Raw genomic sequence first — 27,638 nt, 5'->3', positions numbered from 1 at the left:
TTTTGTTTGGGTGTGGTTTTTTTGGTTTATTCTGCAAGGTGGAGCGAGTACAGCTTCTTTAGTCCAATGAAATGAGGCTTTTGCCTCTTTAGTCATCATCATAGCTTTCTTCTTTGCCTGTTTGAATCATTTTTTTGCTACATGGAATGAAATTCCACCCACCAAGGCAGGTCAGCGTCACCCTGCCTCACCTGGGGATCCACTGAAGCAGAGGGGTTGTATGACATGACCAAAGTACCTCTGAATGCCAGTGACAGTGGAAAGAACTGTCTGCACTTGCTGTTACAGAGCACTTGCCTTCTGTGGTGTAGTCAAATACGCTTCTGTAATTTTCCATGGTGCCACTCAAGTGGAGAAGCCTCAGTACAAAGAGACTGGTGTACCCAGGAATCTGCAAGCCAGGCCTTAGTGATCCTCTCTCCTGTGGGTAATGGGAGGAAATGGCTTTAGTTTTTAAAAGGTCATGTTATGGCTCGTTAGGAGCTCTGGAGTCAAGCTTTGCCAGTTCCTAACCTCTCCCATCCCAGAGATTCGTGTGGTTTGGACCAAAACATGTACAGATGGAGTGAAATTGTGAAACGGAGTGAAAGCAGACAGCTGCCAAGTGAAGTGGAGCGTGGCCACACTTGGGTGCAGGTTTCTGTTCCTGGTTGTTTGGACCAAGGATTTGTTCTGTCTTTAAGGTCCTTTGAGAACTATGGAATGGGAGCAGCCCAACTTCATCATTGTCACTTTTGTGGAGTTGATTTGAGGAGCGAGTTGTGGAACTGAACTCGGTTTTCTTTACTCATTTTGTAATTACACACAGATTTTTTTTCTCTTGCCTATTGTTTTGTTATAATTGAGTTCCCAAATAAAACATTAGCTTTGACTGGATCTCTGCTAAATGTCATTAAAAGAGGAAATTTGGGGGAAATTAACTTCATAATGACTCATTCCCTTGGGCTAAATGTTATTAAGACAAATAAAACTTTTGAACATACTCGGCAGTGAAGACTCAGTGCTGATTTGTTCAGTTTAAACCACTTGATGGTTTGAAGTCCTAATGACTACTGCCTTAATCTGTGTGTGTTTTTGTGAGTCTGCTCTGTCTATAGCCACAGAATCATTGAGGTTGGAAAAGCCCTTGAAGCTGCTGAGTCCAACAGTTGACCCAGCTCTGCCACAGCCACCACTGACTGACCCGTGGCCTCAGCCTCACAGCTTTGGGATGCCTCCAGGGATGGGGACTCCCCCACAGCCAAGAAGGAGACTCCACACCCTCTCTGGGCACCCACCTTTATAAGTATTTGTAAGTGTTGATGAGGGCTCTCCCTTAGTTTTCTTTGCCCCAGGGCCCGCAGCCTTTCCTCCTCACACACACCTTCCATCCCTCAGCACCCTGGGAGCCCTCCGTGGCCTCTCTGCAGCAGTTCCCTGTCTCTCTGCAGCTGGGGAGCCCAGCACTGGGCACAGGGCTCCAGCTGAGGCCTCAGCAGGGCAGAGGGGCAGCACAACCTCCCTGGCCCTGCTGCCCACACTCTGCTGGATGCCCCCAGGCTGCCATTGGCTTCTTGCCCACCAGCCCACACTGCTGCTCACGGTTCTCTGCTGCCCACCAGCACTGCCAGGTCCCTCTCCTGGAGCTGCTCTCCAGCAGGTGCCCCCCAGCCTGTGCTGGGGCAGGGGCTTGTTCCTGCCCAGCTGCAGGACTCTGCCCTTGCCCTGGGTGACCCTCAGCACGTTCCTGTGCCCCGCTCTGAGGGGCCCGAAGCAGCCTGAGGCCGCCTCAGCCCTGGGCGCGCGGCGGGGGCGGCACCGCGCATGCGCCGAGGCATGGTTGGGGGGTGTGTGCGAGCGCTTTGGGCCGCGCATGCGCAGGACGGGGAGCGGGGGCACCCCTCAAAGCGCCGCTCGCGCATGCACCAAGATGGCGGCGGGGCTGCGTGGGGGAGGGGCGGCGAGCCGGGCGCGCTGAGGGCGGCGGGGCCGGGGCAGCCGGGGCTCGGCGGCGCTGCACCGGGGGAAGCGGAGCCCCGCGGGCCGGCCCGGGGCGGCGGGAGCGGGGAGCGCAGCCGAGCGGCGTCCCGAGCATGCACGAGGGGGCGGGGCGTCCGGCGCTCGACGCATGCGCGGCGTGAGGCGGGTGGGAGGCGCAGGGCCGCGGTGGCGGCGCTCCGAGAGGGTAACAATGGCAGCGGCGCTGGCGGCGGGCGGCGGCACCGGGCCCGGGGCCGCGGCGGCGGTGGCGGTGAGCGGCGGGCTGGCCGCGCTGTCCGTGGCGCGGCGGAAGGACGGCGGCCCCACGGGCAAGTTCTGGGAGAGCCCGGAGACGGTGTCCCAGCTCGACTCGGTCCGCGTCTGGCTGGGGAAGCACTACAAGAAGGTGCGGCTCGGCGCGGGCGTGGGACGGCGCGGGGGGAGCGCGGCCGGGGCCGGCGCCGGGCGGCGGTTTAACGGTCCCTCGCGGTGGCGGGAGGCGGGGGAGGCCCCCCACCACCGCCGGCCTTTGTGAGCCGCGGCCTCGCCGCCGCGCCCGGCCCCTGCTGCTGCGGCGCAGCCGGGGGAGCGCGGAGCCGGGCCCGCGGGGGAGCTCCGGGGGAGCCGGGGGTGGGCCCCGTTTCCCCTCCGAGACGCGGTGGCTCGGCCGCTGTCCCGCGTCCATGTTTACACCCGGGCGAGCTGCGGCGGTAACTTTCTTGTGCGGGCAAGTCCCGGCTCAGCTTGCCAGGATTTTAGACGGGTTTCGCTTAAACCGCACCCCTGAAGTGTCGGGGTGTTCTAACAAAGGACAAAAGCACTCACCCCCAAAATCAGCCGCTGTTGCCCCTTTCACCGCGTTTCGCCGAGCCTGGCGTTTGTTAAAGGCTTCGCACGTGTTGCTCGTGTTGAAGTTCGCTTTTCGGTGGTGTCGTTGCTCGCTGTTTGTTACCCTTGCAGTCCTCTTCCTCTTTTATACGGCTTGCCGCCCCGTTCCTCTTTTGCTTTCTTTCCACGCGCTTTTCCTGTGTGGTTGATTTGTACCTTTCAGTGACTTTGAAAGACACCCTCTTCCTTCAGTAGTTGTGGGAAAAATTACCTGAGGTGAACTTTCCAGAAGACGGCTATCTCTGTCTAGCCAGCTTTGTAGCAATCCCAGGAGGAGCACTGCCAGGGGGAAAGCGCTATGGAGGCGTGATACAGGACAACCTAAAGTTGCCTTAGTCTCTCCATGGGATTCCCAGCCCATCCCGCCCTGTTTTGTAGGTCTGGTGTCAGGAACCCACAGAGAAGTTTCCCCGTGGCACTGCGGGTACTGGCGATGGGATTATTTGTGTGGCAACGCTCTGAAGTAGATATCTGAGCTGGTCAGGGTTAAAAAGCAGAGTGTGTTGAGAGGTGTGTTGTACCGGTCCTTCCACATAGCTCCTTCCCGAGCAGCCACGCGCGTGCAGTGGAATCGATGTGCTGGAGAGGAGCTGGTTGGTTGAGTGAGCAGCTGAAGCAGTTTCTGTTGATAAGGAAATTGTAGCTCAAAAAAACCCCAGCCTGTCTGGTTTGATTTTGTTTTGGTGTTGCCTCTCTGCTGTTTCTACACATGGAGGGAGGAGTGTCCTTTCATTTTCGTATCTGAATACCCACAAGAACGCAATCGAGTCCTGAAATAACTTTGAGCTGGCACCTGCCATTTTGCCAAAGAGCAACTCGCCTTGTTCAAAGCTGTAACAGTTACTGTCCCTTGCTGCTGTGAGTCCAGGCTCTCTGGGCAAGCTGGATCTCGCTCTGCTGGCCTGGTAGAGCCTCTTATCTGTAGTTCCGAAGTGGGAGCTTTCCTTTCAGATGCCAGACTATGTTATCATAATTGGTTTTTGTGATGTTGCTGGTTATAAAGATTAGCTGGTTCTATTTATTTCTTAAACTCTGGAAGGTAATTAGAACTTGTCTAAGGAGAAACCCTTACTGGGTGGGTGAGTTTCAAAATGCTGCTGTATAAAATCCTTCAAAACAAAAGGGGAAATTAGCTTTGTTTTTGGAAAAGAAGGAAATTGATCCTCCTGGTGTTTCAAGACGTGTCCTTAGTGCTCTGAAGGGCAGCGTTAATTCCTCGTTGATGTGCGGTAAGTGGACTCTAGTTCACCTTGAGTCTATTTTCATCTTGCTGTAGGCGTGTGACTTGTTTCAATGAAATCCATGGTGGTTACAGCTGATTGGTGTCCAGTTTATACTCTTGAGAATGGGTGCATGTACATCTTGGCAGCACTGAAGCCATCAGCTGTTGGAGGTATTGTCTCCACCACGGGAACCACTCAGACTGAATCCTGAGTGACTTTCCCAAGCTCAGTCAAAGATCCAGAAGTCAAAGGCAAGGAGAGAGTGAAGAGAATTACAATTGCATTTCCTCTTGTTCCTGCCTCTAGATTAGACAAGTCTTCAAATAACTGAGTGTCATGTGTATCCCTTGAGTAGAACTGAAGTAGTAAGAGCTTTAGATGGCACTATGGGCGACTCTCAGTGGATGTTGGGTGGGAGGAGCGGGCTGCCTGGGCAGTGTGGGCAGTGTCTCTCGGAGATCCTGGGTGATAAAATCTACTGGGCAGCACCGTGGGTTTTGTAATCCCACGTGGCTGTGATGTGATATTTTCCAGACAAAACCTCTCTGGGTCTGTTTTTATCTTGGTTCAAGCTCTGTCAGAGAGGAAAACCCTTCCCTGGATGTGCAGAAAGATGTCGTGTGTTGGGGAGGCTCAGGGGGTTGGGCAAAGGGTGTGTGTAAGGGTGGAAGGAGCACTGAGGGGGCTGTTAGTGACAGCAACCAGAGTTGTTTATTCCACACTTCCTCCCACTCCCTGTTTATGTGTGTGGAATTCATGTTTTGTGGTGCCAGGACAAGGGCTGCTGGCTCCCAAGTGCCAGAGGGGAGGCTGAGCTGAGATGGGAGGCAGAAGCTGTTCCCTGGGAGGGTGCTGAGGCCCTGGCACAGGCTGCCCAGAGAGGCTGTGGCTGCCCCAGCCCTGGCAGTGTCTGAGGGCAGCTTGGATGGGGGTGGGAGCACCCTGGGCTGGTGGAGGGTGTCCCTGCCCATGGCAGGGGGGTTTTAAGGTCCCTTCCCACCCAAACCATTTGAGGGCTCTCTGCTCTTGTGCTGTTTCTCTGCATTGAGATTGACAGGAGATCCCCCACTTCTTCCCAGGCCTCAGACTGATGTCTGATCCTGTCTCCTCTGTCAGCTGGAAATGGGGTCCTGCTGTGGCTTTCAAGGCCTGGAGGATCTGACAGGCGTCGTTTGAGCAGAGTGATGGTGGTGGCAACAGAAATCTGTAGTTCAGAAGTAAATGGAGCAGTTCGCTTTTTTCTCATGTTAATGCTCATCAGTCTCTAATAATGTGTTGTTTAGGTAGTTCTTTTGTCATCAAGGAACCAATTGCTGTTACTAGAATGGCTTGTCATAAAGCAGTGTGAGTTTTTGTATTTAAGATACCTTTGTATGTTGAGGTTGGGGATTTTTGCATCTATCTTCAGAAGGATGCAGGACCTACCCTTGGCCTTCCAGCTGTAGTCCCTGAGAACTGTTCCCAGTGTGTTCATTGTGTCCAGTTCAATGTACAGGGCCTGTGAGGGCTTCAGCTGCTCAGTGGCTCTGAAAGCTGGGAACATGATTTTTTTGGGGGAAGGAGGTGGTTTGGTTTTTAAAGAACAAGTGGAGTGTTGTGTGAAAGGGTGAGTCAGAGGGGAAGGTGGCATGGGCTGCCCCAGCGATGCTAAACCATGCAGATGAGGAGGGAGTGCCATTGCTTGGAGGTCTGTGTGGTTTGGTGGGTACCTGGGACCCCCTTACCCTAGCAGCAAGTGTAGAATAAGTTTTCTTTCCGTGTTCCATGGCATGCAGGGCTGCTGTAGGCTGTGGGACTGACACCAGTGCAGCTTCTCTGTTCTATGGCAGCACGGTAACAACGGGCAGCAGCGTGGGATCCCTTTAGGATCCCTTTCTACCCTTCTATTAATAAGTCAGCCTGAGGGTGGCTTGGCAGCTGTTATGAAATGGCAGTTGTGCCCAAAGATGTCTGTTTGGAGACCACCTGCTTGTTCACTACTGGCCAGGAGCTGAGGTTATCTTCTGGCTGGCACTGACTCTCGTGTCAGTGATCACGTATTGCTTCAGGGACTGGCTTGGATTTAATCTGAGGGAGGATTTTCTCTTCCTTGCAGCTCTCTCGTGTTCCTGCCTTGAAAAGAGAAACAAGGGTTACAACCTAAATCCAAGTATTTTCATTTTGGTTTCCCTTTCCCTGTTATTTAGTGATCTGGGCTGAATTGTTCTTTGTTTTGGGGGAAGGGAAGGATTTTGTGCAGCAGAGCTACAAAGCAGAGCCATAATGTGGTTATTTGAGGTCAGTAACCACATCAAACCCGGGTGCATGAATCTGTCCCTCACGCCTGTGACAGAGGCTTCCCAGTGCAGCTGCAGTGGCAAATCTTGCTGGTGAAGGGATTTCCTCAGCCTGTGATTGCACTCGTACTCTTTGTTTGAGTTATGCTGAACAGCTTCTGACCGGCCGTGATTTCTGCTTAAGGACGTGTGGGTGGGTTTGTGTTTCTAATGAATGTGGAAATGTTAGAAGAATCTTTGCTGTGTCTCTGAGGTTCTAGTATTTCATCACTTTAACAAAATCCTCCTGCCAAAGCTGTGTGTCCAGGAATAGGGCATCATTTCTGGCTTCGGGAAGTTGCTGTCTGACACCCTTTATTTGCTGTAGAATAGCTTTCTGCCTTTGCTGCGGAGGCTGGTGGAAAACTCACAGATAGGTTCTGACTAAAGCCCTGCCTGGTTCCCTCAGGTGATTTCCTGATGGAAAGGCAGTGAAACTGTGGTTTTGCTGCTTTCAAGACCAATTTGTGTTGCTGGTTAGTGTGCAGAAGTGATCAAGAGGAGTATTCTGTGTTTGGTTTTGAGGCTGGGGGGTTTTTCACCTCTTCTGTGTTGAAAGGGAACCTCAGGCAAAGTGATGAGTTTTATGTGGGAAAGAAATGGCAAGAATAGTGTCAGGGCAGAATAGAACCTGGGGTTCCTAATGTTATTTTCCCTTCTGAAAGCTTCCAGTGCCTCCTGCAAGAGGTAAAAATGAGAGCTGCAAGTAAAGGAGTAAGGACCTGAAAAGTGTGAGGTATCTAAGAATATGCTTTCCCAGGCTTATTCTCATGTAAACGTTGGACTTCCTTCCCCCAAGGATCGCCTTCCCATGGCTTATGAGATCCTCAGACTGACAGTGGAGAAAACCTTAGCTAGAGCTTTATGCTCTAAGATTTTAAACTGTCTAAAAAAGTGAAGCACAGAATGGTGTGGGTTGGAAGAGACCTCCAAAGATCACCCAGTGCAACCCCCCTGCTCAAGCAGGTCCACCTAGATCAGGTCCCAAATGCAGCAATACAGAGGGTTTTCCCCATTAACTGAGTTAAAATGGTTAGAGGGCTTTTCCTCTGTTCAGTGCTGCACAGTGCACGCTGTGGAGCTGCAGAGAAGATATGCAAAAGCTGCTTTTGCGTGTTGTGTTTTCTCTTCCTGGAGTATGCCTCCCATGCACAACTAAAGGTGTACTACTCCAGTGTGCTCTGCTTTACTGGGGACAAAATTATCTGTCCATCTAGAACGGTATTCAGAGAAAGTGCTACAGCTGAATGGGTTGGGCAGGCAGTCGAGGAACTGGCTGGTTCACCAGAGGCTGAGCTGCAGTTCAGCCAGATCTGGACAGGCTGAGAGCTGGGCAGAGGGGAACCTGTTGAGGGTCACCAAGGGCAAGGGCAGAGTCCTGCAGCTGGGCAGGAACAGGGAGCCCTGGCCCAGGCTGCTCAGGGAGGGTGTGGAGGCTCCTGTCTGGGAGGTTTCCAACCCCACCTGGACATGTTCCTGTGCCCCCTGAGCCAGGGGAACCTGCTGTAGCAGGGGCTGAGGCTGGATGAGCTCTGCAGGGCCCTGCACACCAACCCCTGCCATGCTGGGATTCTGTGAACTAAGCTGGAAGCTGTGGCTGTGCTTTTTGAATGTGAGACACGTGTGGCATGTGAATATGTTGATGATCAAAGCTGTATTGGTTATAGAAACAGAATTGTTTCATGTGAAGCCTGGCACTTGATCTTGCTGTGCTTTTGTTTCCACATTTGTGCAAATCCTGCAGCTGTAGGTTAGCACAGGTCTGTTTTGCCTGCACCTTTTAGTTTCCGTGGGTTAGATTGCATTATAATTGGCATAGCTGAGCTAAAAGCTCAGAGTTCTAGTCAGAGTGGCAGAAGGTGGTGGTGCAAAGGTGAGACCTGCGAAATGGTGGAAGCTTTAGGGCTGTTAATGACTTCTGTGCACATCTGGGTGTGATAGTCACTGATTTTTAAACGATATCATTCCTTTATTAACAGCACTGGATGCATTCTCATAACCATCCTTCTTGGTTTAGCAACCTTGGGGACATGGATAAAAAGAGTTCTGGCAAATGTAACAATGGGGGTATTATTCCATGCTGGAGGCTTTTATCCCTTGTAACAAAGGCAGGAGAAGGGCACACTTTCCACTGGGCTGCAGCACCTGGTGAGCTAAGGCAGAGGCTGGGATGGGTTTTTCAGGAAAGATGCTGGATTAACTGGAGCATCTGAGTGAGTCATGTGCTCCGTTCTGCAGTCCTGTCCAAGATGAGTAATTCCAACAAAGGATTGCTTCAGCTGCTCTGGTGAATTCAGCTGCAGCACCCAGAGCTTCTACTCCAGATAATTAAAAGAGTAGTTGCTAGCTGAGAGGTGCACAGGGGTGTAGAGGTTTGTAAAAAGCTCAAGAGCAAAAGTTTCTATCTTCATTTGGATTCTAACAGCAATGAAGAACCGACTCTTGCTACTGCTTCATGTCGCTGTGGTAGCTGATGTGAATTGCTAGGAGTTAAATTGGATCAAGTGATCACAACTGCCTGCCCTACTGGGAGGAGGGCTGAGAAAAAAAGTGGGTTTGGAAATTCAGGCTTCTCTCTTCCTAGGCTTAAATTTCTAGCTTGGGTTTTATATATAGGGCAGGACACCCTGGGAGTCTTACAGGTATGTGTGTCCTTTGAGTTGGGAAGGTTTAGTTTCTCACATATGTCTGTCTGTCTCTTAACAAGTGCTGAAGGAATCTGTGTCTCCATACCATAAAACTGTTGTGGAGAGGTCAATATCTCTGCAGTGTCTTTTGCTATACACTTGCAGCTTTGGATTGACTGCTGTTTAACACCACCTTGAGGGTCCCTGCTCTCAACAGTTTGAGGGGCTTTGGAAGAATCTGATTTAAGGGAAGAGCAAAGGCCTTGCAGTTTATAGTGTAACCCAGGTAAATGGCTCTAAGGTAGCTAGTATTCATCCACATTCTACGTGAACAGCTGGCATTTGTTCTACTTGTATAGAAGCCTTCTGGCATGGCGAGGAGATTACACCCAGGAAGGGACTACTGTAACACTGGGAGTAATGAAAGCTCAAAACCCATGAGTTGTTTTATATCACCTCCTGTGATCTCTCCTTTTACATAGATGCCCTTTATTAGAAGCATCACTTTGGAAGTGCTTAGATTGTCACAAAGCATTGCACATGCATTTGTCCTGCTCAGTTTTCCTTTGTACATTATATGCTGTGTAGTACCAAATAGATGCTCTTAGGATTCATGTGTAGTAGTTGATTACAGAAGGAGCTTGTAAAGTTGCTGTAGAAAGCTTTATGTATGTGTGGGCCAGAATTAGTCTGTTCCTTTATTAGGAGCTACAAATCAGATTGAAGTAGCTAATCTGTGTCTGTAAAGCACTGGCACCCCTGGTGAGCTGGTGAAGATTCACAGATAGCTGCTATATTTGAAGATGAGAGCATGAAAAATGGTTGTGCTTGGTGCTCTTCCTGTGCACACACCTCCCCCTCCAGCCACATAATGATCCTTACATCTTAAACTGAGCTCTACAACAGAAAAATGGTCTGGGGAATTTGTAAAGCAGTCTTCATGGTTTATTATCCTCTGTCTAAAGTGTGTGTGTGTTTTGTCTTTCAGTATGTTCAAGCAGATGCTCCTACCAATAAAACACTGGCTGGGCTGGTGGTGCAGCTGCTGCAATTCCAGGAAGATGCCTTTGGAAAACATGTCACCAATCCTGCCTTCACAAAGCTTCCTGTGAGTACTGGGGTTAACCCACTGCTATTCCAACAGCCTGTTTTGTTCTTCCTCCCAGGTTTGAATTTCTACTGAAATTCTGTGTAAACTCGTCAATTTCAGGTCAACTCTGGGCTGTTGCATCCCAAACTGAATAACAGCCACTTTCCAAAGCCAACAGGTTTCTGTTGCTTGAACTTCAAACGTATAAGGCTGTCAGTGCTGGAAAAGGGCTTTACCACGTTCTTTAGCAGCTCACAGTTCCCCCATCAGTCTGGGCTAGTTTTCCAGTCACTCAGGATATTGGTGTATAGAAACAAGATTAACAACTTAAAGGTTGCTAATTGAGAGTTTCAACTTGGCACATCTTTACAGAATCACTGAGGTTGCAAAAGCCCTTGAAGCTGATGCAGTCCAACTGTTCCCCCAGCACTGCCACAGCCACCACTGACCCATGGCCTCAGCTCCAGGGCTTTGGGATCCCTCCAGGGATGGGCACTCCCCCACAGCCCTGGGCAGCTGGGACAGGGCTGGACAGCCCTTGGGGGAAGGAATTGTTCCTCAGCTCCAATCTCAACCTCCCCTGGAGCAACTCGAGGCTGTCTCCTCTTTTCCTGTCACTTGGGAGCAGAGACTGACCCCCACCTGGCCACAAACTCCTGTGAGGGAGCTGCAGAGAGTGCTCTTGTCTGCCCTCAGCCTCCTCTTCTCCAGGCTGAACAGCCCCAGGGCCCTCGGCATTGCCCAGCAGCCTTGTGCTCCAGCCCCTTCCCCAGCTCCAGTGCCAGGACAGTAGTGCCCTCCTTACTGCTTTCAGAGTCCCATTGTGCTTGGAACCCTCCCTGCCACCAAAAGAATCTTGTCCAAGTGAGTGTGAAGTCTAAGCAGCTGATTAGAGGGAGTAGGGATGTGGCAAATGGTGAGGACCAAGCACCAGAGGGATTTCGGTTGTGAAGGACTGCAGCATGGTGTCAAGCACCCAATTGGCCAACTTAGGGTAGGGACCAACCATCAGCAGGAAGGTCTTTGCTTACCTTTGCCACAGATGCTTTGCTTGCTGGGAGTGGGAGCATCAAGTCATGCAATCTAGGGTTCTGTAGAGATACACCCAGTTGGAAACATTTGTTACAGTACCATTAACTGCAGTTGGTTTGAAAGCTATTGAAGACGCTTTTCTCTGGTCCACCACTTGTACAGCAGTATCTTTCATTATTTGATGGTGTTTTTCCTCCCCAGACATGTTGCTGTGTAACTTCTTTGGTGAGGAGTTTGAATTCATGCATGTTTTCTCCAGGCTCACTTACTGGGCGTCTCTCTTGGTGTGAGGAGTGCACACACAAGCCCCACACGGGACATCACGCTGTAGCTCACCATCTCTGCCATTCTGACTGTCTCGTACCTCGGTGGTAATTAAAAGCTTTAGGGGCAGAGGTGAAGCTTGCAGTGCTTTGTTCTGATATGGCAGCATAGACCATGAACCTGTGCAACTGCTCAGTCAGTTGATAAAGCATTTGAGCCCTCTCAAGTCTGAAGTCAGTTTGTCTTATCTTAAAAACAGTTAATAAAGATTTCAGTGGTGCTGTGTGTTGCTCCTGTGTTTATTCTTGCTGTTTCAAAGATCTGATCCAGTTTGCTCAGCTTAAGTTTACAGCAGTTGGATATCTGTGCTCCCAGTTGCTTTTGACAGAAGGCAACTCATCAGTACATCTTCCTTTGTATTGCTGCTATGGGGAGATGCAATGTGTGCTCTCGAGGTGAGGTTGGCATTCACTTGTTTAGGCATGCAATTCAGGATACTGGTTCAGGCTGCAAAGGAAGCTTTGTTGCTCTGCTGCAGCACTTTGACACACAGAATGCTTCAGTTCTGAGGACTGTGTTTGACTTGAAGAGAGGTGGAGCAAAGGGATGTCTGAAGTGATGTGGCTAATCTCTAAAAATACGCTGAACAGCTATTTCAGACTTCCACTGGAAACAAAGTGAGTGAAACTAAGAGAGGTTAAAAGTCTACGCTTACCTTAGTGACTGTTCAATATTAACATGTTCCTCTCAAGGGAGGACTGAAGTTGTAAAGGAGACGGTCAAGCTTGTGCAAAAGCAGCAGCCCCTAAGCCGTCATGAGTGCTGTGTACCTGCAGATGACTGCAGAAGTCCTCAGTTTGTGATTGCTGCTCACAACCACCATCACCCAAGGCTGCTGTTAACAGTCCTTTCTTCGTGTGATGCTGTTCTCCATCAGTACTCACTGCAGCTATTTCCTTGAGGTTCAATGTTGGTCTCGAACTGAAGTTGTTGCAAAACACAGATGTGGCTGCTGAGAACACGTCCAAGATTCTTCCAGTTCACATGAGAGCCTTTATGTTTATTTTCCAAGTTCTGGCCAGCATACCTCACATGAGTTCTCTAAGCCAGCAGCCCTTGTCCTGGCACTCCAGGCCCTTGGCCAGAGTCCCTGCCCATGTTTCTTGGGGGCCCCTCGAGGGGCTGGAGGCTGCTCTAAGGGCTCCTGGAGCCTTCTCTGCTCCAGGCTGAGCAGCCCCAACTCTCTCAGCCTGTGCTCACAGCAGAGGGGCTCCAGCCCTGGCAGCAGCTCCGGGGCCTCCTGTGTACTGGCTCCAACAAGTCTATGCCTTCTGCTGAGCCCTGCCAGGCTGCAGGAGAGAGATGCCCTGGTAATGCAGCAAGGTGTGGCCTTGTCCCTGAAAGATCTAACATGGGCTGGTGATGTGCAGTGTGATGATGGCAAATCAGCAGCAGCAGCCCCTGAACTTGCAGTAGGGATCAACAGCCACCCAAAGTGCAGAAGAGTTGGGCTTTGCTGTAGTGGTTTAATTCAGTCATGCAATACATGTGGCATGTCAGCAAAAAGGGAAAGGTCAGTTCTGGACAACACTCTGTAGGACAGCTGGAGAGAAGTAACAGCAATGTGCATGCTACTGCTGCCAAAATGGGTGCTCTGGTCTCCTGTTGAGCTGTATTCTTCCCTTTGTAGCAACTAACGTTGGGATGTGTGTTTGTAAACCAGTGCTTGTATTCTCAGAGCCAAGTCTTATGGCAATTAAAATCATTCAGCATGTTAAAATGTTGTTGTTGAGCTCAAGCTTTTGATGAGAGGCTGCTCCATCCACAGAAGACTTGAGTTTGCTAAGAATAGTAGTGACATGTACACAGCTTCTAAACTGGCAGTACCCATATGGCAGCTTTGAGCTCTCTTACTTTCTGTGCTCAGCAGGGCTCTAAACAGATGGTAGACCAGGAGCAGCTCTGTTCTTGTTGAATGCTTATGAAGGATCTTTTTTGTGTTGCTCTTGGACACTGGTGTATTTGATTTCTTGCAGAACTGCTTTGCTTTCCATTAGCAGCTCTAAAGCCAAGGAAGGCAACGTTTCATTCGGATCCTGTGCCTCCATTTTAGCTGCCTGGCTGCAGAATGGATGTCAAATGCTTGTCCACAACCCTTAGACTGTAATTTGGTGTTCATTCTGTGTTAGCAAATACTCTGGCTGTGTAATATAGTGGACTTGAAAGAAAATGACGTGTTCTGACTATAAAGTGTTGTGGCAGCTGGATCAGAAATGTTCCTAATGTAGAAAGACTACGAGGAGGGCTCTTGTGTGGTATCTCCAGCTGTGTGCTTTTGCAGAAGGGTGCAGGTGGAAAAGCTTCTTCCCTGTTGAGGTGAGCCCTGGCAGGGGCTGCCCAGATGGGCTGTGGAGGCTCCTTCTCTGGAGCCATTCCAACCCAGCTGGACAGTTCCTGTGTGCCCTGCTCTAGGTGGTGCTGCTCTGGCAGGGGGCTGCACTGGGTGAGCTTTCAAGGTCACTCAGCATTCTGTGGTGCTGTGACTCAGGAGAGCTTTTTAGCCTCCTCCTGCTCCTGTCTAACTTTTGGCTCTGGAGTCAGAGTGCCTGTCTATGAATATGTGACTTGACTGTCCTCTGCTTGAGTTGATAGGGGAGAAGTGAGTTGGGTTTAGTGTTCTAGGGCAGATCTGCAGGAGGTTCCTTTCAGATCCTGACAAGCAGCTCTTTGTTGTGGTGGTGACAATGGAGCTGTGGTGAACGTGGAGCCCAGGTTTCAGATGTTCATTTCTAATTACTTATTTTGCTTTGCTTGGTACTGATGAAAAGCCTCTTAGCTGACAACTACAATTTGAAGTTCAATTTATTGTGGAATGGATGTTGAGAGTAGTTTGGATTTCTGGCTTGCAAAACATTCCCTGTGTAGCTGTAAGCTGTGTGTGTAAGATACATATGTCACTGCCTGCACATGTGAATAGTTCTACTTAAAACAAATGCATTTAATCTCAAAACATCCCTAAAGGAGAGCTTAATACTCCAAAAGTGACTGAGCTGAAAATTCAGCTGTCTGTTGGACAAGTTAGATGTCTGAAACTCCTGACAAGTGTGCCTTTGTTTAAAAGGGTTACATAGAAGTCCATGTCACTGTATTTTCACTTTTCTCTTCCATTCCAGGCAAAGTGCTTCATGGATTTCAAAGCTGGAGGTACATTATGTCACATTCTTGGTGCTGCTTACAAATATAAGAATGAACAGGGCTGGTAAGTTTGTGGTTTTGGTTTCTACACCTTTTGCATGAAGTTGAGCACATGAGATGCCTGTGCAGACTACCTGGAGTTTAATACTTTCTGGACAATTGGGTAGGCAAGAGAGTTGGAGAAGGGAAGGGGACGTTTTTCTCCTGTTTTGCTGATGGTAGCTTTGACACCCCCCTAGACTTCTAAATTTCAAGCTAAATTGTCCAAGTTTAAGGTCCTGAGGCTGTGGGTTGGGAGTTAATTGCAATCTTGAGGCTTTTTTTTCCTGTTAACGTGCCATATGACTGAGCAAACCAAGCAGTGTCTTACAGTTGCTGTTTCATGGAATCATTTTGGTTGGAAAAGACTTTTAAGATCATCAAATCCAAGCCCTCCCCTCACCCTGCCTAGCCCACCACTGACCCACAGCCCTCAGCACCTCAGCCCCATGGCTCTGGGATCCCTCCAGGGCTGGGCACTCCCCCAGCTCCCTGGGCAGCCTGGCACAGGGGCTGACACCCCTCTCAGGGAAACAGTTCTGCCTCAGCTCCGACCTAAACCTCCCCTGGGGCAACTTGACGTTGTTTCCTCTTGTCTTTTCATTTCAGTGACCTCTCCCTGGCCACAGCCTCCTGTCAGGGAGTTGTAGAAAGTAATCAGGTCTCCTCTGAGCCTCCTTTTCTCCAGGCTGAACATCCTCAGTTCCCTCAGTCATTCCTCATCAGACTTGATGAGATGTGAGTCCTTGTTAACTGAATTGAGTGTAGGGTCCAGTTAAACTTAGGAAAACATGGAGCATTGCATAGGTATTGGTAAGTGCTCAGTCTTCCATTACTTACCAACCTCCACAAATGGGGAACTAGAAGCACTGCCCATGTAGCTGTGGACACTGGTGTTAAAACTACTAATCCTGGCAGTGTTTTGATCTGTGTTTCTAAGTTACAGTGTTCCTTCCAAGACAGCAGTCTTTCAGAACACTGGGAGAAACCAGAGGATCAAAGAGGATAGGGAAAAATAAGCAGAGATTGCTCTTGTGTGTGAGCTTAAGTAGTCTCTGATCTGATACTGTGCAGACCTGTAGCAGCATTCCTGGCATTGGCTGTTTTCTACCCACAAGAGCAAGTTAAAAGGCAAAATGGTTTGTTGTTTTTAGTAGTTGTTGATACTCTTTCCAACTGAATGGATATCTGAGGTGGGTTTCTGCTGATGGGAGCTGCTGCCAGGCACTTTCCTACTCCAGTATTCCCAAGGCCTGGGACATGACACGTGCTTGTTGTGTCCTCTGTGGTGTGGAGTATCTTTCAGCAGGGTCTTACTGCCTCTTTGCCTTAATATAAAGGAGTTGAATGGCTCCCACCTAATGAATATTTGAACATCCCAATATTTTCCAAACAAATGTAGTGTCCAGTCACTGAAGCTTGTCAGCAAAGCTCAGACCTGTGGCTGCCTCCTCTCTTCTCACTCTCTTGCCCATTCCTCAAAACTAGTGTGGGTAGTGTCTTGTGTTTTATGCATGTGGGATGTAGAGGGAAGTAATACTTGGATTTAACTCTTGAGGGTCAGACTTAAAGCTTGGAATGTATCCTTCACTGACAACCCAATAATCTGTGGTGTTTGCCTGAAACGTGATTGCTTTTGTTGACTGGTTTGCATTGTCGCTCTCGCTTAACCTGTTTGTGAATGATCTGTCTTATAGGAGAAGTACCTTTCCTCGTCATAATAGGTATGTCTGAAACAGGCACTTACCCAGTGCAGCTGGACATACCTTGTCTGTCACTGCAATTCAAGTAGCTGTAAGCTAAAACCTGCCAGAGGGTATCAGTTAAGTTAAGGACAGGAGGAATTAGTGCTACTGTTTTTTCTACATGGGCAACTCAGGTGCTGTTTCTTCATACATTGACATGCTTCTCTTAAAGAATGGCTTTCACAAGCAGGCAGGAGTCTGGGGACGGACACAGCAGTAAGTGAATATGTAACGCAGATTTTAGGCAAGCAAATGTAACAACTTGGGCCAAAATTCAATGTCTTGAGGGTCTTTTTCTTAGGTGCTGAAATCCTATTGGGTATCTAGGTGAGTTTGTTTATTTGGTGTTTGTTTCCCTTCACTTCCTTGAAACTGTTAAGTTTGAGAAGCGTAAGTTTTGAGTGCAGCCTGTGAACTGCCAAGGGCTGAGAGCTGGAGAAGTGCCTTGATCTCTGCTCCCCAAATCTTACCTGTTACTTTATTAAATGATGTTGTGCAGTGAGCTGACAGAGTTCTTGGTGATTAGCCCTACTTCAGTGTCAGCTTCTCCAGCTGAACAACGCTGTTTAGAGAGCTCAAAATTGAAAGGAGGTTGTAAGAAACATGCCAGGATGTTATTGTTAACTCATTTGCCATGGCTTTAGTGAGAAGAGTCTGTATTACTGCTTTAGGATCACTAATAGTGAGTGTCTCTAGTGCTGCCCAACACCACAGCCTGTTTATGCAGTGCCACCTGTACAGGCAGCTTGTTTCTGAAAGTGCTGGAGGGCCTCAGGTGAAGTAAAAACATGGTGGTGTCAGCTGAAGGGTCGTTGTTTAATTCAGTACTGGAATACTGATGTGGTGCCATCCTCCTGTGCTAATGGGTTCTGTGACTAAATCAATGTTGCTTTGGTTTGTCTTCATTGTATATTTATAGACTTTAAAAATTGATGTGATGTGTTACTGGAAGGGAGCATGTGTTTAACAGAAACCATCCTTAGACATGGGCACAATCAATTCCTGCATGTTAGGCTGGGTGTTAAAGCACATCAGTCTCTGCAGGGTAATTATGTGCATGGCTCTTTCACTGTGCTAAATGTGCAGGGTACTTTATTTTACACACTGAAATCCCTTCTGCCAGTACTGCCACTCCTGAACACCAACTCCAGTTAAGAGCATCTTCAGACTCCAGCAACAGCCTTTCCCAAAGCTTGTGAGGTACAGAAGTGCACCAGGCAGAGTTTTACATCTAAGTGTCAACAACCTGATTTCCTAAACATACCATTGTGCTTTGGCAAATTGTTTGTGGTCAGGCCCAAATGGTTTCAGAGGCTCCTGCAGCACTGACTGGTGGTGATGAGCCTGTGTGGTGGTGCCAGCACAGAGCCCTGTGGGCTCTGACCTTGGCAGGAGACTGGTGTTAGTGCTGTTTGGGGGGGTTCACCATTCAAATTCATGTGAGTCCATTCATCCATGACTATTTGTACAGCTGGGGTGGATCCAGCAGGATGCTTTTGAGGGGCTCAGGTGGATCCAGCAGGATGCCTTTGAGGGGCTCTTGTTTGTGACAGACCATCTGCATTGTTCTTTCAGGAGTTTTGACTTCTCTGTCGATGCAGTAGCAAACTTTAAAGCAGCAGAGTCCAATAAAGATGATCATAAAATGCTGAAAGGGATTACTGTGTGCTTGGGTGTTGGGTGGCTTCTTCTCAAGTAGATAAGCAGTTGAGGAGAATCTCAGGGAGATAAAACACTCTGTTTTTCCTGGATTAGAACCTGGGACTGGTAGATGAGTGCAACTAGGAGAGAAATCCTCGTTAGCATTTGGTTATGTTTCTGCTTAATTATCCTTTGTGGCTGTAGGGGAATGCACAACCCTTTACAGGGTGTTATTGGGTGATGTGAGTCTTTATTATTCCCAAACATTTCACAGCTGAGTTGCACTTTGTTGGTTTGATTCACTGTGGTTTTTCTTGCTTGTGAGGGCTGCCAAGTGAAGCAAAAGTATTGGTGGTTGTGCTTTAAGTGTTCTTACCCAGCTGCCACAATGCACTGTTTATGTGGAACATGAAAGATTCTTGACTGCTGAATGGAGGAGAGTTCACTTTTGATTGTTGAATGCTTTTCCTTCCCAGGAGGAGGTTTGACCTGCAGAACCCGTCTCGAATGGACCGAAACGTGGAGATGTTCATGAACATTGAGAAAACACTAGTGCAGGCAAGAAACCCCTCTACAGAACTGTGGGTGTTCATGTGCTCAGGGGAGGGGGCTCACTGGCTTTTTATCTTCCTGAGGTCACCCCTCAGTCTTCTCCCCAGCTCCCTCAGCCTTTCATCACAAGGGAGGTGCTGCACTCCATGACCTTTGTGGCCCTGCACTGAGCTCTCTCCAGCAGCTCGCTGTCTGTCTCTGACAGAAGTAACAGCTAAAGAGACCAGAAAGAGAGACAGGATGAGACTTCAGTGAGGAGACATGCAAAGGGAACATTGCTGGCATTAAGGGCTTCTGGAGCTCTAGTTAGTGTGCCTTGTCACAAGCTGATACATGTTCCTTTTGAGCTTTTTCAAGCATTGGTGATCTTAATAGGAATTTCTTGATTTATGTCACAGCTGACCTACTGATTTCTTATTGAAGTTCTTCTTCTCTCCACTAGAACAATTGTCTGAGCAGACCAACCATCTACCTCATTCCAGACATAGAGCTGAAGCTGGCTAATAAATTGAAGGACATTGTCAAGCGTCACCAGGTAACTGTTAAATAGAGCATCTGGATAGAAAGGGATTGTCAGCTGTGAGATAAAATGTATTTCCCTGCCTCTGGCCTGTCAGCTGCATCTGGAGTGTATCTGGCAACACGAGGCAGCAGCAGCAAGTCACTTAAGGCCAGAAGTTCACCAGTTGTCAAATGCCATCAGTGGTTCTCTTCACACAGAGGTTGAATCATAACTGTTCTAAAAGTGAATCTGAAGTGGCTGTTCAAGTAGGAAGTAGACATGGTGTCTTGATGTAACTGATTTACTAACACTAGCTGATTTACTGTTGAATACCTGCCTGTTGAAAGCAGCAGCTCCCTGCTGATCCCCACCTTTGGTGCTGTATTTTACCTTTCCCTCGCTCACACTGGCCAGAACACAAGCAACAGTGGTCTCTTGCTTGTAGGGTGTCAAAGCCAACATCTTGCCTTTGTAATTTAATATACTAAATGGTGGACTGAAGGAGATTAATAGCTTCATCTCTTAAAACTGTAAACAGTCCTGAGAGAAATCCTCTGGCTGAACTCTGCATGATCCAGCAGCCTTTTGTCTTACGGTAATTGGCGGCTGCAGCCAGAGTAAAGAGTTTCTTTTCCAGCTGAAGTGTATGTGATTATGAGCCATCATCTCAGCTTCAGTTGTGCAGTTTTTCACAAGTTACTCTTAATTATTCAGCTGATCCAGCATGCTTGCTGGTGCTTAATTTGGAGTTAATGATGCTAGTTTCCTTTCACGGAGGCTTTGTGCAGTGAACTGGGCGCGTGCTGTATCCACGAGTGGTTGAAGGGACTTGGAAAGCAGGCAGCTTTGTCTCCAAAGGGATGTGAAGAAGCAAAACCAGAAACTCTCCCTAGTTCTGCTTTTTGGGCTTTCTTCCGCTGTCCTACCTCTTGATTCTCATCTTGTATTTGTGTTGCTACCTGTGCTTGCCCACTGTCTTCTTATCTTTTAACTGGTTGCTGTTGTTTTCCCTCTACCCCAATCCCTGGTACCTGTAGCCCCTCCTCACTGGTGCTCCCAAGTCCTCCCTGCTCTGACTGCAGCCTGTGCAGAAGAGTTGCCTATCTCACATCCAGGCACAGTGCCAGTGTGCTCTCAAAGCTTACAAGTAGAGGTGTCAGCAAAGTGTTTGTTCCCTCTGCCAGGGAAGATGTTGTTACTGTATCTGGTAGTCACCCTTTCTCTGGTTTTCCCTCATAAATGTTGAGGATTCTTCAGAGAAGGGCCAGAATAATAATTCAGAGGTTTGAAAGCAGGTAATGAGTGAGCTTTAGCATTTATATCTTACCTACGTCAAGAAAAGCATTTTGTCAGTGGAGAACTCTTCCATCTGGTTAAGTCTTTAGCTTCCAACCACACTCAGTCTAGCAGAGGTTGGGAATGAGCCTTACAATCTGCTTACATCTCCCAGAAAGCTGTTCCAATGTTAACGTTATCCATCCCTTTGTTGTCAGTCGGGATGTAAGAGGAACTGCCTCTTTGTCTGTTGTGTGTTCCTCCGCAGGAAACAGATGAAATTTACTCATCTGGCTCAGAAAGCTCAGATTACATACCTGGAGAAGAGTCTTTATCTCATGGCCAACTTCCATCATTGCTCCTTAAACACTTCTGTGGGTTCTCTGTTCATGCCAGGGCTCTTTCCTTTCCTTTGAACACTTTAAACCTCTTCTTTCGTTCCAGCTTTCCTTTTTGCTGTTGTGCAGAGCACCTCCTCTCCCTCTGCCCTGTTCTATGATCTCTTGTTGGTGTAGGAGCTCTTGCCCTCAGCCCCTGACAGCAGAATAGTCTCCAGATGTTGCTACCATCATGTAATGCATCTTCATACTTCCTAATAAAAATCTTCCTTCTTTTCATGCTGTCTTCTGATAAATGGTTTGCACACTGTTGGCTGTAACTTACTCTGTGTGCTCTCAAGTCCTTTAAATAAATCTGTCAAATATTTATGGAATGGAAATGTGGAGTAACATTTTCATACAGACTGTTCCAAAACAGAACCCCTCTGCAGCAGCAGAGTCTGCAGGCTGAGAGTTTCTGCTGTCCTTGGGAATGACTCTTGATCTTTGGAGACTGGAGGTGTCTCTGCAGCGTGTGGGAGAATCCTTATGGTCCTCCACGTGAGGAAGGACTGGCCATACTAAGCAGTGTTATGTATCTGTTTAACAGATATCTAACAATGTAGTAGGATTTTCTTGCCTGATGATCTGGATCCAATAGGAATATAATTATGGCCTGTGCCCATATGTAGAGAAGTTGCTTTTCTTAAAACTGTTTGTGGCATCTCCATAAGCATGAGAACAGCATCTGTTGCTTCTCACATGTCAAGGAAATGATGCCCCAAGCCAACAAGAAGGAAAAAATATTCTTGTGTTTGAATATTTGACAGACAATGGTGTCACAGAATGGTGGAGTTGGAAGGGACCTTTAGGGATCATCCAGTCCAACCCCCTGCCAAAGCAGATCCACCTAGGTCAGGTCACACAGGATCACATCCAGGTGGGTTTTGAAGGCCTCCAGAGAAGGAGCCTCCACACCCTCCCTGGGCAGCCTGGGCCAGTGCTCTGAATCATGTGTAGTGGATTTCTGATTTATCCCCTTTCTTCTCTCATTTAGGAGGCTTTTTTGAAGGAATGGGTATTTAGTCTGTCGCTCCACATGCAGCCTCTCTTGAATACTAAGGATGTTCTGTTTAAGGCAGCTTTTTCTAGTGCAGTGTCTCAAATGTTATCTTCTGTAAATGCTCGTGTTTAGAAATTGTTCTGGGCCAAAATGTGAACTTAAGGGAAGAAAGTTACAGATGGGTTGTTACAAAATACTCCCTGATAGGTCTGTGTCACCTGTGATCATTGAACAGGTTTACCATGGGAGTTGGGGCAGAAGGAACCAGGAGTAAGGAATGATTCGAGATGACAAGAACAAGAGATCACAAAGTATTCTGGATGTAGTATTGATTGTTTTTTTCTGGCCCTTCTTGGAGGTGGTGTCCTTCGTGCTGTATTGAAGGCAGCCTTGGATATTGCCAGGCTGCATGGGAGATGGGCAAAAAGAAGAGTTTGTAAAGTTTGGGGTAATGTGTTGACGGTTTCTCATGCAGTTTGTTCTCCTCTTCCACCTTTCCCACAGGGAACAGTAACTGAAGAGAAATCAAAGGCTACCCACCATGTTTATCCAAGTCCTACCTCAATGGATGATGGTAAAGTTGCTTTTGAATCTTTAAGTGGAAATAGCCTCATAACTAGATTCTGTTAGCACTTGATATGGGAGCTGCTGCACAGACACAGCATGTTCCCAGCCTGCTCCTGAGAGCTACTGGAATTAACAGCTCCAGTGCTCTCCTGCTTCTAACAACTGGGTGTCACATTCACACTTTCAGTTAAGGGAACATTTTCAGGTCGAGATGTGTAGCACTGACTGCTCTTCAGTGCTTGCATTGGAAACTGAGAGGCTGTTCAGTGCTGAATGCAGATGGCCATTTGGTTTGTGCCAAGTGCCTTGCAGGCTGAAGGGGAGCAAACTTGAAGAAATGAACTTAGATTAAAAATGAAAAGGAAGGACAGTGAAAGCTTAAAATTACAGTTTCCTTCTTTTGCTGCTCCTGTGGTGTCCCTGGTGTGCCAGTGTGGGTCAGAATGTTGACTGACAGATGACTGGGAATCAACTAGATGTGAGAAAGGTGGATAAATGCTAAAGCAAATGAGAATCAAGAACTGTCTGCCATGTTCTCAGCTTTCCAGGTGACAGGCTGGGAATGCTGATCAGGGCTTGTGCTTCAGCAAGGGGGGTTCAATGACAAGTCAACCTGAGGGGTGGAGACTATTGGCTACATTATAATGCAGCCTGCTTCCATCAAAAGGTTCCACAGAAGCACTTCAACTGCTGCACCCTTCAGCAAATAACAAAAATAAAAGCTCTTAAATGTTTTTAAGATGAAAACAGTTGTGCAGTGGATCCTTGTTGAGTGTGAGCTCCTTCACTGCCATAAACAAGGCTTTTCTGACGTGCTCCCCATCAGATGGCCACTAGATGGAAGTGTTCCCTCCTGTATGGCAGCAGTCATGGGTTGTTTCATCTCCCAGTATCCTGCCTAGCAACAGATTTGTTTTTAACCACCTCAGACTCTCAGAAAAGGATTGAGAACTGTCTTGTAGTCAGTCAACGTGCAGATGTGCTAGACAGAGCTCTCTTAAACCCCGATTAAGGTGGAGAACGAGCCATGATTTCAAGCCCTGTAACTTCATAAGGTTTGAGTCCTCAGGGTTTCTCTTTAAATTCTGCTCTGGGCCACATTCTTGATCTTTGGCTTGCAGGAGGTGGGGTATGACACTGCCAGATGTGCAGTTCAAAAGAAACAACAAAAAACCCTTTGAAACCCCAGTCTGTTGCCTTAATGCAAAACCAGCAAAGTGTGAGTGGTGCTCCATAAGTCTGTGTTAAACTGATGTCCTTATTAGCACTGCTGTGAAAGCAGGAGCTTGAAATCCAAACTTTGTTAGACTTAACTAATTTGTTAGCATTATTGATCTGTTTCACTACAACCCCCTGCCCTGACGTTCTTCCTCCAAAGCTGTTGGGTTTTTAAGTATCTGTTGAGAGCAGGATTCAGTAGTTGGGACAAAGGCCATGAGTGTGGTACAGAGGCAGAGCACATGCATGGTTAGACATGGCATGTGTATTGCTTTGGTGAGCCAGGTCGTTGCAGAATGCAGTTGCAGAGCAGTAGCCTCTGTCAGAGCTGACTGCAGTAAGGTTGCTCATGACAAACCCTTGTTTTAATGTGCTTCATGGTCTGGATCTGATGCTAAATCTCTTTTCTCTCTGCAGATGAATGGCTGAGACCTGTGATGAAAAAAGACAAGCAGGTGCTGGTACACTGGGGCTTTTTTCCAGACAGGTAAAGAAAGGTGGAGGAAGAATGCAAACCCCAAATCCTGTTGAAGTTTGGTGAAGGAAATGTCGTGATTAAAACTTGCATGTCCTCACACGAGCCTGTCCTGTAGCTGGCTCTTACCTCTCCTGGTAGCAGTGCTCTGTGGTGATCAGTAGTGAGCCTGCATGGGGGATGTCCCAGCTCTGTGGGTTACAGCTATTGTCATCTCCTGCTCTGCAGAATATGGCAGGCTGAGGCCTGTGTCACCCTGGCTTATCTGAAAATGAAACCCCAATACACACTGCTGCATTCCTGTTGTTCTGACCCTGAGTGACTGGCTCTGTATTCTGTTACAAGCAGTGGTCTTAGAGAGTAAAACCATCCAGTAATTCAGTACTGCTGCCCTTTGTGTCAATGTCCAGGGCTCAGTGGAAGAGAGCAAACAACAATCACGCTCAAGTTTCTTCACAGGGATGAACCTTTAAATATTTATATATGTATTACTTGTGTTGACTCTGTGTGTGTATATTTATGTCTGAATACCAGCATGAACACACCTGTCCTTGCTCAGTACATGCCTGGTGTTGATTACAAAGAATTTTGGCTTCCACTGTTACTGAGTGCAGTTTCTTAGTCTTTGGAAATAGGCTTCTGAGGGAATGGCATGTGGAAAAGTGAATGTAAAAAAGAAATGGGTTCTACAGCCATGAGCAGCAGCGTGGGCTGGTGGGCAAGAAGCCAACGGCAGCCTGGGGGCATCCAGCAGAGTGTGGGCAGCAGGGCCAGGGAGGTTGTGCTGCCCCTCTGCTCTGCCCTGCTGAGGCCTCAGCTGGAGCCCTGTGCCCAGTGCTGGGCTCCCCAGCTGCAGAGAGACAGGGAACTGCTGGAGAGAGGCCAGGGAGGGCTCCCAGGGTGCTGAGGGGATGGAACATGTGTGTGAGGAGGAAAGGCTGCGGGCCCTGGGGCTGCTCAGCTTGGAGGAGACTGAAGGGGGATCTCGTTAATATTGACCAATATCTGACTGGTGGGTGTCAGGAGGCTGGGGCAGCACTTCTGCTGTTGTATCCAGTGCCAGGACAAGGGGTGATGGAGAGAATCTGGAATACAAAAAATTCCCTTTAAGCATGAGGAGAAACTGTTTCAGTGTTTCAGTGAGGGAGCCTGGCCCAGGCTGCACAGGGAGGGGCTGGAGGCTCCTTCTCAGGAGGTTCCCAACCCCCCTGGACACGTTCCTGTGCCCCCTGAGCGAGGTGGGACCTGCAGGGGGTTGGATTGGATGATCTCTGAAGGTCTCTTCCAACCCCCCCATTCTATGATACAGCAGTAGGGATTGAAGGAGAGGAGGAGACATTTCTTTCTTCTAGGAATCCAGTATCTCTTCTTAAACTCTTAAGAAAGGAAACAAGTTAATGAACTCAATGCCAGGCCTTGAACAAGTGCCTCACAAACTGCATTTATACCCCTGAATCCAGAGAATGGATGTGCAGTTTGCACTGCAGCTGCCTTCACTCACATGGCTTTTAAGTTCAGAAGCTGTGCACCTGCCAATGTGCTTGGGTGCCTCAGAGCCCTCCCTTTTGTGTCTGCCCTGTTCCTGCAGCAGACAGCTCTGGTTATTGCTTGAACTTTAGTTGTGTTGTGGAGACTGTTCTACCCCAGCAGTATGACCTGAACGTTTCAAAATGCTGAGGAAATGTTCTTGCTGGTGATACTTCTGGATGAACAGCCCAGGGCACCAATCCTGTTTTCTCTTGACTCCTCTCTTTAGCTATGACACTTGGGTTCATGCCAATGAGATAGATGCTGAAATTGAGGACCCTCCGATTCCCGAAAAGCCATGGAAGGTGAGTCTCTCCTCAGCAGTTCCCACAGGTCCTGTGCTCATGTGAGTCATGCTTGGTGGGACTAGGTGGATCTTCTAGTGTGCTGTTGAGTAACATTGACTGGATTTCCATATGGAAAAGCAGAGTGGTATTTGTAGAGCAGTGGTGAAAATGTCTGAAATGTTTCTTTGGTCTAGGGAGAAATATCCTGTGAGTGAAAAGGACAGGCTCACCTGTCCCTGAGGCCCAAAATGGCCTTGCTTATCTTGGCCTGAGTTGAGGGGTTTTGCTGTTAAAGGCAAGTCCTTCTCTTACTGCTGAAGTGCAGCCATCTCTGGGATGAAGCCTGACAGCCCATGTGAAGACATGGTGGCACTATAAGGAGTGGAAGTGGGGAAAACGCCACATCTTTGGGATGGCTTTTGTTATTACCACAGATACATTGCAGGGCTTAAAACTCTCTGTGTGCAGAAAGGTCATTGTTTTCTGTCATACAGAAATGGCCAAAACCATTGTCAATTCAACAATGCACAAATGAGGAAGCTTCTTTAGGAGAACAAATCTGAGGGTTTGAAGCCAAGGGGGACAATTAATTGTGTCTGTTCTCTGAGTTATTGTAATGGCAGCATCGCTTCCAGCAGGTTCAGCTGTCTGGATCAAAACAGAGCTCTGGGCTAGTTGGCAGGTTGTGTGTGGCTGTGGGCTCCCCCTGGTTTCGCTCTGCTACAGGAGCTCTTTAGTTCATTTGTCTTGGCTCAGTCCCACTGCAGATATCAGCTTCTGTGTGCTCTTAGCACAGGGCACAGTTTGAGTTTCTTGATTTTACTGAAGTCCTTGGCATTGCTGAGCAATTACAGTAGGAATGCAACTGTCACTAGAGTTAGAGCCAATGGGGAAGTGCACAAGGAACCCAGTAGCTGTTTAAAGAATCCCTGAGGCTCATATCTCACCTTTCTTACTGGAAAGGCTCAGTTTAGTGGGAACTCTGTTCTTAACTGATGTTTCAATGATGCACAGTCAGTGCTGCTCAGTCTGCTGCACAGAGAGCACCCAAACCAACATCAGCAGCCTTACTTAGCTTCTCACATAATTAGTTTTCTTTCTACAGAAATGACTGGCCTTTCTCATGGAGCTCCTTGCAAGTGAACAGTACAGAACAGTTGCACTCAAACACTAGGAAATATTACTCCATTGTCCTTTTATTTGGCTTACCCTTTTATGCATAAGAGACAGTGCTGGTCTGTGTCTCTGCTGTTGATCTGAACAGAAGTTAGAGCAGCTGAGGTCAGAAAATTACTTGATGTCTATTCCAACACTGCTTATTCCGAGCAGTTACCTATAAATAACTGAAACACCTTGGGTTTTTGTGTGTAGATCATGCTGAGGCTCCAGAGCTCATCTTCAGCTGTGTCAACTAGAGCTTTATTTGAAGGTGGATATTTTAAGCCAAGATAGCTATTTTTTCCCAAGATATGGCCAACTCTTGTTAATTGTTCTGGTCTCTTGTGGCACCTCTCCTAAGGGGATCTGTATGTTCTTGATGGTAATTTCAGCATCCAAAGTACACTGTTAATACAGAACTGTTGTGCCAGCTGTGAGAACTGACCCTCACACTTCAGGAGACTTAAAAAGCTCTGTCGTGGAGTTATTTTTCCCAAGCACTTCAGCATGTTAACACGCTGTTCTGGTTTGTAGGTTCATGCCAAGTGGATTTTGGACACAGATATATTCAATGAATGGATGAATGAAGAGGATTATGAGGTAGATGAGAACAGGAAATCAGTGAGTTTTCGACAGAGAATCTCAATGAAAAATGAGGAGGTAGGTGGTTCTCTGCTTA

The 27,638-nt window shown here is 48.0% G+C and overlaps 1 protein-coding gene across 1 annotated transcript in view; it reads left to right on the top strand.

The window, feature by feature from the left end:
- Positions 1–2,134: 2,134 nt before the first annotated feature.
- The window catches only part of SMARCC1 (SWI/SNF related, matrix associated, actin dependent regulator of chromatin subfamily c member 1), a 78,391-nt gene continuing 52,887 nt past the window's right edge, over positions 2,135–27,638 (top strand). The window contains exons 1-9 of the mRNA XM_061996305.1: positions 2,135–2,365; positions 10,001–10,120; positions 14,572–14,657; positions 18,495–18,576; positions 19,013–19,105; positions 22,232–22,301; positions 23,930–23,999; positions 25,744–25,819; positions 27,494–27,619. Of these exons, the coding sequence (XP_061852289.1) occupies positions 2,171–2,365; positions 10,001–10,120; positions 14,572–14,657; positions 18,495–18,576; positions 19,013–19,105; positions 22,232–22,301; positions 23,930–23,999; positions 25,744–25,819; positions 27,494–27,619 (918 nt within the window). The 5' untranslated portion in view covers positions 2,135–2,170. The remainder of the gene's footprint in view (positions 2,366–10,000; positions 10,121–14,571; positions 14,658–18,494; positions 18,577–19,012; positions 19,106–22,231; positions 22,302–23,929; positions 24,000–25,743; positions 25,820–27,493; positions 27,620–27,638) is intronic.

Source organism: Colius striatus, chromosome 5 (assembly GCF_028858725.1).
Source record: "Colius striatus isolate bColStr4 chromosome 5, bColStr4.1.hap1, whole genome shotgun sequence".
Classification (NCBI taxonomy): domain Eukaryota; kingdom Metazoa; phylum Chordata; class Aves; order Coliiformes; family Coliidae; genus Colius; species Colius striatus.
Note: the sequence above shows the minus strand (reverse complement) of the source record. Positions and strands in the feature narration are given on the sequence as shown.